The sequence below is a fragment of the Micropterus dolomieu genome, linkage group LG11, assembly GCF_021292245.1.
Source record: "Micropterus dolomieu isolate WLL.071019.BEF.003 ecotype Adirondacks linkage group LG11, ASM2129224v1, whole genome shotgun sequence".
Classification (NCBI taxonomy): domain Eukaryota; kingdom Metazoa; phylum Chordata; class Actinopteri; order Centrarchiformes; family Centrarchidae; genus Micropterus; species Micropterus dolomieu.
Genome location: NC_060160.1, coordinates 26,913,080 through 26,924,123, shown reverse-complemented (window position 1 = coordinate 26,924,123; position 11,044 = coordinate 26,913,080). Strand labels below are relative to the sequence as shown.

General features: G+C 39.8%; 1 protein-coding gene across 1 annotated transcript in view; it reads right to left on the bottom strand.

Annotated features, from left to right (window-relative positions):
- The window catches only part of nrxn3a (neurexin 3a), a 198,669-nt gene that overhangs the window by 37,764 nt on the left and 149,861 nt on the right, over positions 1-11,044 (bottom strand). The window contains exons 12-15 of the mRNA XM_046062612.1: positions 7,408-7,527; positions 6,998-7,118; positions 6,272-6,532; positions 689-879 (exon numbers count right to left, since the gene is read on the bottom strand). Of these exons, the coding sequence (XP_045918568.1) occupies positions 689-879; positions 6,272-6,532; positions 6,998-7,118; positions 7,408-7,527 (693 nt within the window). The remainder of the gene's footprint in view (positions 1-688; positions 880-6,271; positions 6,533-6,997; positions 7,119-7,407; positions 7,528-11,044) is intronic.

The window sequence follows — 11,044 nt, the reverse complement described above, 5'->3', positions numbered from 1 at the left end:
TGTGTTAAATTGCTACCAGTTTCTGATTGATCAGAACCAAAACAAAGATAATCACCTTGGCAGTGTTTGCTGCTATTGGTTTTTGAATGTCAAGATAACAATCAGAGAAATCAACTCTACAATTACTCACTTTAGAAATTGAAAGAGCGAGCATCAGAACATGTCCTTTATGTTCCTACTTCCTAATGCCATTAGCTTTGCCTAATTAGTTACAGTAGGCTACCAATTTTGCACTGATGGGAGAACCCATTTCCAATATACCTTACTTAATTTAATCAGTAATTAAAATATCAGTCCAATAGGCTGTTATCATGCTCAGACTAAGAGGAAATCTGGAGTGTAAAGCTCCGATGCTCATAAGACGGATTGAGTTACTGTTTTAAGTTTTTAATTTACTGCTGTTTATTTCTTTGTGACAAGCTTGGATATCTTGCTTACTGTATACCACAAGTTACTCACAGCACCTTTTGATAAACATTCTGAAATGCCCCTTTCATGATATGGCACAAAAGCAGTCTGTGTCTATGATAAATAATATTGTGAGAAGTAAATGGACATATTTTAATGCTCAAGGAAAGTCGATGAATGTTTTTTTTAGCAGCTCAACAACACTAGCCAATGTAGCTGAATCAAAACTGGACATACAAGGAGATAAAAATATGTAACAGGTGTCATGTCCTGTGCATACCTTTTAGGTCGAGGTTCTTGGCCCCATTGATACTCTGACTTGTGGCTATAGCGTCTACTTTCAGTGTGTGGGTGTTGCTGTTGTCTCGGGTGATGGCCACATTGTGCCACTGGTTGTCATTCAGTGCCCTTTCACTTTTGCCCTTGATGAGGTTGGGCCCATTTCCTAGGTCAAAAACATAGTGGATGTATCTGCAAGAGAAAAGTTATTGAGTTACAGAATGCTTAAGACATGTTAAAACAATGTTCAAAATTTGACAGCTCTGAAACATTGACTTTTGAACAGCTTTAATGACAGGTGTGCTAAAATACATATTTAGTATATTCCCTAGAATCTAGGGAATATTGAATGATATTGAGAAAATAAGGTAGCTAGCGAAACTAAATAGAGTCTATTCAGTTTCGCTAGCTACCTTATTTTAGCTTAGCAGCTAGTAATGTCTTCTCTCTTCTGCTCTCTCAGTTTACTTTTCTATTTGGAGGTCAGTAAAATGAATGTTAAGTCAGTGTGTGGAAATGCAAAGACAATGTCGGACTCTTGTAGTTTTCTCTGGGCCCCTGCCAAATCTGACCAGTGGTGACATGTTTAGCCGCATGTCATCATGCCACCTCTGGCTGTTAAAGTTGTGTCCAGCAAATGATGTGGGCTTTGTAGATAATTGGCGGAGTATCTGGGGAAGCTGATTAGGAGTGACAGCATTCATCCCACTTTGGAAGGAGCAGCTCTCAGAAATATGACAGAGTTTATTAGTGGACCACAACAATGACACTCCAGAGTTGAGACCAGGAGGCAGAGCTGCAGACCTACACGCTTCTCTGCACTTTCATTAGAGCAGTTACCCACCCAAAACCTCACTGTGACGGTGTCTCCCCAACACTTAAATTAATTATATTGATTTATTTTGTCTGTCTGAAACCTGGCGGGGTAATGAAGAATGTGTTGACTAAATGAATCCACTCCCCCCAGTCACATTAATACTCATATTCCTGGAGGAAACAGCTGAGGAGATGGGGTTACAGCTATCTTTGACTCAAGCTGAAATTGAAACCTAAACTAAATTATAACTCATTCAGAAGCCTTGTTCTTAGTCTTTCGCACCTAACCTGGAAAACACTACAGCCAAATATATTTGTTATAGTGAACCACCCTCTTGGTCAATATCTTTTATATTTCATTTGAATTTATCCTCCTGCTGTGTTTACCTCATTATTAGATTTGATGGCTTCTGTCAGAATGTTCATTAACCTATTCACTATTTTAACCACACCCTTGGCCTAGTTCTGGCAATACAGCATTGAGATTGAACATTTAATAGTCTTTCTACAGCATCCCTTCTTATTGGACCACTATTTAAAATCTTTTCAATTCCTATCACTGGACTACATGGCATTAGGCAAAAATTCCTACCCTAGATGTCAATCTGATAGTGCTGTAGCTAAATTGAAGGAAGTGATTCTATTTGCATTTAATCCAATACCATGTCTTAATATACCAGAGGACTCCTATGCTAACTTCAGTCCCTTTGATAGTGCAAATGACAAATGAAAGAAAATAATAAAACAAAGTAGGTTAGCTCCATGGTATAACCTTCAAACCCTTAAAAAGGAAAGCAAACATTGTGAAAACTTGAAAGGAATGCTGATTAAACTCTTCTAGTCTAGTCTTAAAACATATAGGAAGGACCTCTGTAATGCCAGAGCAGCCATTACTCATCATTAACAGAGAAAAATAAGAACAACCCCAGGTTTCTTTTCACAGTCACAGCTCTATTGAGTCCTCAGTAGTTACCACTTCAAAAGCTTCTTTAATGATCAAATTCTAAATATTCAAGGCAAAATCAATCACCTCTAGTCGATTTATCTTCAAACTCAGGAACCTTAGAAACAGCTGTAAAATCCTCCCATTGATCTTCACCAACGAACTTCAATGATTTCTTCATCTAAGCTATTAGTCTGTCTCTTGGACTCCATCTCAACTAGGCTGCTCAAAGAGGTTTTACCCTTAGTTAGCGCTTTACTAGATATGATCATTCTGTCTTTATTAATAGGCTATGTACCTCAGTCCCTAAAAGTACGACAGCGGATCCATCTGTATCTCTTGCCAGAAAGCAACATGGTGAACAGCCCTTGGCTGGTGTGGGTACTGTCTTTTAGTATCACGTCACTCCTATATAGATTTATGGTGGGATGTTTACAATAAAACTCCTGGAGCTAGTCCGCAATCATCGAGATCGTTATGATGTCTCATTAAAATCACAACCTGCTAGATAGTCGCCATGTTTGGTTTGTTTACGATGTGCAAATTCGGAGGTTGTCAAGGAAGATAATCCGGTGTCGGCGAGGGATGAACAGGTTCTGGTCTGCCCCCTAGTAGATTCAGGTTTAGTCCTCCAGGTACAAGCTAAGTACATAGACAAGTATGTGAACAATGCCGTTTGTGTCGCCGACGCCTGTCTATGCCTATGCATTGCTAAAAAGCAAGTATATCACTGATGCTCGGTAATGGGTACCAATGATCTTCTGAATGGTTTTAATTACCTGCTGCAGAGCCCTAATGTCCTGGGCCGTGCATGCCAGTTTGTGATGTTTCCAGTTAGGATGCTTCCTATTGCTCCTCTGTAAAAGTTCATAAGAACTTGGCACAGGAATTTTTCCTTCTTAAAGCAACATTACCCCTTCCAAATCGTTTTGATGGTACACTGACGTGTAGGGGAATGCAATGTCTATCATTGCTGCTCCGGGCAGGGGAAGCTTTCTATGGCACTATGTAAGATTGAGATCCCGGGCAGGATTTCTATCGCAAGAACAGTTTAATGCTTTACAGCACCACAACCCACAAAACTATTCAGCAAGCCAAGCAAGCTATAAGAAGAAGCTATGATATCATGGAAGAGGCTTCGATGAGACAGAAAATGATGTCGGAAGAAGCAAGGAAGAGTAAAAGACCAAGCAAGTGAACGGACAAAGGTAAATATCAAACTGGCTTTTACTTGTTGGCGTGAACTAAAAGAGCTGAAAGGATGCAAGACAGAATCAGTTTTGCCGAATTTTGCATGCCTGCCAAGTACTGCATGTAAATGCATTAAAATTCTGCTTTTAAACGCTATACTATTCTTTGTGGGGTTCAACAATAATAATAGTGATAAATGATCAGTATATATTTGATGAACATTAAGAATCGTTAATATATTATTACACTTGGTAAAAGTACCATTTCTTGAGACTCAGCAAAAACATGTGTCGTTAACCGCGTTCAAACAACGTGAACAGCAAAGTGTCCTAAAAGGACCTTAATAAGTGAATGCATAATTCGGCAAAACGGATGTTGTAGGCTACCTGCCGAAATTTGCATCCACCAGTTTTCTCAGTATAAAAGAGCGTTTTAAAATGTGCTGCAAAATGTCACTAGACCTTGTGGGAGCAAGGCCTGATTATTGTGAGATAAAGAGAGCGACCGAGTAAGAGGATGTGCAGAGCGAATATGCGCTGCGCAACAATCAAAAAAATATTTTTAAATGGGTTGTCAAATTTACTTGGGCGGCTGTTAATCTACTTGGGTGGCTCGCCCAAGTAAAGCCTATGTGTGGGAAACACTGATGTAACATTAGCTAATGACAGAGGTGAAGAGACCAAAAAGGACAATGATGGAGGAAGCTAAGAAGAGAAAAAAAGAGAGACCAAGCAAGAGGCTCTTGGGCGTTTGCAAGAGCTATGAGAAATAAAAGGCTGCGAGACAGATGCCAAGCTGGCCTTCTTTCTGTGTATACAGTTGACAGTGTGATGCTGATTTTCCAGGAACCTAAAACTTGTCATCTGCTCTACCTCAGCTCCACTGATGTAGACAGGAGTGTGTGTCTTGGCCTCCCTTTTTCCTTAAATCAATGATCGGCTCCTTGGTTTTGCTGATGTTAAGTAGTAGGTTGTTCTCTGTGCCACTCTGCGAGATAGTGATTTCCTCTGATATGAAGTCTCAGTGTTGTTTAATATCCGGCCAATGATTGTGTTGAAAGTTCACAACAGAATTCTCTCAATTTAGTGGGTTACCGTAATGGGTGTACAGCATGAACAGGAGGGGTCTGAGTATATAGACCTGGTGGGCCCCCATTGTTGAACACTGGAGTGGAGGTTGAGTGGTTTGAGTGGTCGAAAAGACTAGAAAGGCGCTATACAAATACGTAGAGCATTTGCATTTAGAGTGCTGAGTTTGCTGATCAGTCATGTGGGAGATTGTGTTGAATGCTGAGCTGATGAACATATCTGATGTCGCTGTTGCTTTTCTCAAGGTCTGTGAAGACTGAGTGGAGGACAGAGGAGAAGGTATCCTCTGTGGATCTGCTAGTTCTGAAAGCCAACTGGTGAGGGTCTGGATGGGATGTTGTTCTTTATGTGCTGAAGAACCATTTGCTCAAAGCACTTCATCAGAATGGGGGTGAGTGCCACAGGACGGTATTCGTTCAGACTAGACACTGTAGACTTTTTAGGTACAGGAACAATGGTGGCTGTCAGGTGGGAACCCTCTCCTGAGACAGTGAGATGTTGAAAATGTCAGTAATAACATCAACTAGCTGATTGGCACAGGATTTTAATACACGGCCCAGCAGATTTACTCATCTTCATTGTCAGCAGGACTTTTCTCACATCTGCTGCGTATAGTAGCTTGTGATGTTTTTGATCACCTGCAACATATCTCTGAAGTTGAGATCTCTCTCTAGTCTCTCCTGATGTCTCCGCTTCACCTTCTTGATGCCATCTTAGACTCTGCGGCCAGTCTACTGACAAGAACTAGGAAAACACATCATATGTCTTCCATGTTTGCTTCTCTGCACTGGTTACCTATAAAATCCTTCTCCTCAACTATAAAGCCTTAATGGTCATGTCTAATTATCATCTTAAAGAGCCCATAGTACCCTATTAGTAGGGTTGGTGGTGGTGGTGGGGATTATTCTTCCGTGTATTGCGATTCTCTTTTGTAAGAATATGTCGCGATGCAGAAAAGTAGATAATCAGAAATTTTCCATGTTACTAACTCAACATTTTCCCTCTCCCGTAGTTTTGTCTCTCTCCTCTCTCCTGTCGCAGGTGTTTCTGGCTCTGGAGCTGTAGAGTCTGGATCTGTCGTTGCAAGCTACCTACTGTCCACATACGGAACTAGCACTGTCAATCGCTCTCCCCCCACCCCTCTGAACCCAACCGTTCAAGGCAGTTGGCTCACCCGGAGTCTAGGTCTAGGAGTTTTTCATGCCACTATTGCCAATGATTGCTTGTGGTGGGAATTGTTAGAGTACAGTCTATACCTGTTCTATATGAAAAGTGCAGTGAGATACCTTCTAAATTGGTGCTATATGAAAAAACTGAATTAAAGGCAGAAGGACAGATATGTTTAGTCTGCAGCCTACAATTTGAAAAGTTCTGCACTGCATTCAATGATCTTTTGTTCAGTGATGCAGTCTTTTTGCCTTGCGTAAATCATATTGAAACAGAACCATTGCTGCATCATATCCACACATATTTCTGCTCACAAACTGGTCATTTGGTCTGGTTAAACTGCATCCTTTAAGAAACATCCTTACAACATAAAACGTACCCTTTAACCAGTTCTACAGCAATAAAATCATTGCCATCTCCAGAGTTGAAGAGTATGAAGCCATCTGGGGAGGTGGTCTTGAACTGGAAGAAGAGGTGCATGGATGTGTAGGCCTGTAGGGTGGCCAGGCTCAGATAGCTGCTCTTGGATTTGAAGGTGACAGGGTCGGCAATAATGGAACGGATCCCAAAGCGGGCATTAAGCTCGCAATAATCAATATCACCATTCTTGCACAGGTCGATGTAGAGCATGCCGTTAAATCTGAGGAAATGAAGGAACAGGCATTTGAAATGATTAAAAAACTGTCTGGTGTATTATATGACGTATTATATTATTTATATACTTAACAGAAAAAGAGCAACTTTAGCACTACTTTTGTCTTGTGTTTTTGTCGACTGGAAATCCAAGAATAAATGTACTCTATGGTTTGCTCTCCACCACCTAAAAATATATTTCTCTTTAGCTGCCCATGTTCAACGTTCTTCATCATCTATAATACATTTGTCATCTGTACACTGGGAGAGTTGAAACCAAACAGTACATGTGCTGTTAAACCAAAATAATTATCTAAAAGAGGCAAAAGAAATCTGTAAAGCTACAGAATTTGGGTGATATTTTCCTTGTCATTTGATTCTTGCTAATGTGAAAAGAATGATAAGCGAAACTTTAAATTATATACATATATATATGCTTTTAAAGTAAAGTAAAAGTAACTGTTCTGAGTACCTAAGGCTCTGCAGATGACCGATGAAGCTGGACGGAATGCTGGAAACAAATCGCCGCTCTGTCATGGTGCCTGTTTCAATGTTGTGGAACTCCAGACGAGTGTGGTCACCCACCATTTGGCCTGAAGACGGGGAGGGTGGAGGGGATGGGTTGAAAAGAAAGACAAAAAACGAAAAGAAAAGAGAACACTGTCTGACACTAACACAAAAGGGCTGATTTAAGGAGAAAATTACATCAACAGTATTAGATGGATCCAAACTGTCGCTAATGATTACATATCTACATGCTTTCTCTCTAGCAGAATCTCTACAATCTCTACGGTATAACACCAAACCATGGTGTTGTACCAGTGACAAGGCAACACTATGAACATTTCTTCAAGCATGAACCGAGTTGATGCAGGTAAGTACCTTCTGCTACATCATCGTCAACCGTTAGCTTGTAGGTTTTGCCGCGACGCACCACTCGCACTGTATGCCATTCATTATCATTGAGCTTTTGCCCAGCATACAGGGTCTCTGGTCCCTTGCCTGAGAACAGCGGTCAATCACAAAGTTAAAGACATCCTGAGCCTAAACCCAAACCTTTGTTTTCCCATCAGTCAGCCAAGAATCATTGGCTAGAATTCTACAAGCAGCTTAGTAGCTCAAAAATGCCTTTAAATTTAGTTTTCAAACTAGTTCTTATACCTTTGGGAAACAAAGGTTTGGTTTAGTCAGTGAAATACAGAGAAACAATACAAAATACTTAACATCTGTGATTCTAATAGAATACACCTGATCACTATGCTGCAGTACAAAGTCATGGATTTCAAATAGTTTGAACAGCGTAAGGTCAACTACTGTAACTACTACAAATTGCTTTTACTCATCATAGGCTTATAGAAATCTTTTCTTCCTTTCCTGTCTCTCTTCATTATTTTTTCTGACCATGAAATGCAAGCCAAAAACATCACCAGTAAGCACAGATGCCAGTTCATTATAAAATGTCATAAGCTTTTCTGAACCAATCCCAAATCTTTTTGATCCAAGACCTGATGGAAAAGAACATTTATGTTTTCTCATTTGAGGAGATATTTGGTGACAGGAAATCACACATTTATTGTTATTGCTTGTCAGTGCCTTTGAAAACCATTACAACTGACTATTACACACACACACACGCAAAATAATCATATGACTGTTTTCTTATCTGGCAATGTCTGGTTGGGTTTAGGAACAAAAACTACTTGCTTAAGATTAAGAAACAATCAGGGTCACTGATCAATCACTGAATAACTGTGGCCTTCTGGCATTTAAATATAGTAGAGCAGAACTTTCCTCAGAGCGTCACAGGGACAGAGAGTAATAAAGCCTGCAAATGATCAGAGGCATCCAGACAGAAAGTTACTTTCAGACAGCAAGCGGAGTGGTTGCTGTTGCTGCTCTAGTGTTTCAAGCTTTTCTCGGCACATTTCAGCACTGAGACTGGTCCATAAAGATTTATGTGAGTGCAAAATCCACAGTTTGTATGGCTTGAGATATGCGCACAGACCCCAAACTAACCAAAATCACCAAATACCTTTAATGTTCAGTTTATATTGTTTTTTTTTTAATCTGTAATCCAGGTTTTCTAGAAACATCAATACTGTTTCAATTGTTGCCCACAACTGTGGGCCAGGATGAGGAATGAGCTCCATCAAAGCTGGTGGGCCATTTTTTACCTAGCCACTAGCTAAAAGTCCAAACTATGTTGCCTCAGGGGAGTCAATAAAAATTCTCTGATGTCAAGTTTATTATTACTGTTTTCAGTTGCGGATTTTGAGAAACCAAAGGTCAATTTATTTCCCTGTATCTGTAAACAGTGACATTTAAGATCCCTTGTTGATCTTTGTTATTCCTTTCCCTGATTTCTCTGTTTCACTGTAACACTGTGCATTGTATCTTAGATAAGACTGCTCTTCTGCTCAGGCTCTTTCTGAAAACCCCTGTCCATTTGGTGTCTGACAGCAACATATTATTATAAACTGAACTGTACAGTACAGCAAACACTTTTCTACTCTTGATCCATGAGCCTGCGTCAACTTGCAGGTTTGTTTAGAGACACTAAATTACACTACTGGCTGTAATTATCCATTAAATATTGTTTACATTAAAATGACAGATGTAAAGGCAAAGATCTCTGTGGCCTCCTTATGAGTAAAAGCAATCCATAGTTATTTGTGCAAGCCTGACAACTGAGACACTACAAATAAATTTAGGTTCCAAAAGTAGACACACTGAATTCCTAAATGTATAATGTGTAGAATGTAACCTGAGTCATATTTTGATACTCAGTCTCCTATGACATAACTAAAATTTGTCATTAAAGAACTGATTAGATTGATTGTGTGAAACATTGTGATTAATTAGTCTTTTGGTTTGGGTCGAGGATAGGAATGTACACAATCCACCAAGGATTGACACTGTACCTCTCTGTTACAGAAAAAGCAATGATTGAAAAAGCGCAGCGGATGGAAATCTCGGAAAGTTTTTTGGTTTTTTGGCTTGGGTTTACATTTGACCATACGTTTCTTTAAATTTGAAAAACAAAATCTAAAGTGTATGTTCCACATATGTAGTGTGTACCATCTTTTTTGCCCACACATTATCAAAGCTATTTGATATACTGCACTTTCTCTCTGTTGGGACTGCCTTTAGGGAACTGCTGTTGCATCTGTTTTGGGTATTGGTGAGTTTCAGCCATGTTGTTAAAAGGTACAATGTGTAAGATTTGGCCAGAATTTTAGTTTAAAACATAAAAACAAATGAACATGATCAACAACAGTAGTTGCTGTTATTGATATCTACTGAAGTTAGCATGCTAACCCGCTAGCCCCTGACTTGTCCTGTGTTGCAATACCACTTTGTTACTCAAGATGCATTAGTGAGTCAGTGTAACGTCCAGTCTGTGCTCAGTCCAACATGGGAGCACCAAGAAGTAGAGCTGCTCCGAGGACTTGTCAATCAATGCTGTTGCCCAAGCTGCTCTCCCTTATGTTCCCCGACATCTCGTTCCTCCGCTACCTCTACTTTCTACTCTCCTGCCACCACTTGATGTTCCCTGTCTGTGACCGGGCAGACAGGGTGTGAAATCGTCGTTGTCTAGGGACACAAAGAAGCGTTGCAAAGCACCCCAAAGCACCCTGAAGCACTGCCCGTTTCCTTTTGATGCTAATATTTAATCACTTGGGGCTGTTCAGCTAGACCAAGCAAGTGCAGGTAGGTTACAGCCACAAGCAAATCTGGCAAGAAAAATCACTGATAACTTACTATAAACAAAATAAATGATCTGATTTGTTCACCCCCAATAAAATATAAAAATCTGCCCATCCACCATAACGATTAGAAATAGTATCATTGGTGTTGGTTATTGTGTTTTTAATTTCTGTACTTTTTGTGAGCAACAGAGAGGCACAGACACAAAAAGGCTGGAGAGAATTCAGAGAGTTGCCTGGCTGAGGTGAAACAGGAGGTGAAATGCTGCCTCCTATTTGTTTGGTGCATGTGGCCAGGAATTACACATTGTACCTTCCTTTCCCCTGAATGTAACGGTCGTCTAAACAAATACTGTTCCATATGCACTATCATGGAATTTACACGTTTTTCATCCCATTAATAATTAACATTAATGGATAGGAGGAATTATGTTACACATTCAAAAATAAGGTAAGGGGATTTTGCAATTAGGATTCATAATGGGTCATGCTTAGGGTTATATAGCCTGTGGAGGTCCACCAAATACAGTAGGCAGACAGTATTGAACATCTACAGTACTAAAAAGAAATCAATCGACTATACTATCCAGAATAAGTATATCAGTTCACGGGACCAAAGGCTTTACAGTATCAAAGATATTTAATTAGAATCGCTCTCTGTTTTTGCACCTGTTACAGCCTCAAAGGTCAGATTATGAACTGCCATCCAGATTGTAATCACTTAAGTGCCCTGAGATAAAGTCTGTTATAAGTTGGCGCTATATACTGTAAATAAATTGAAATTAATGTAATCACGTAGAATAATGATGATG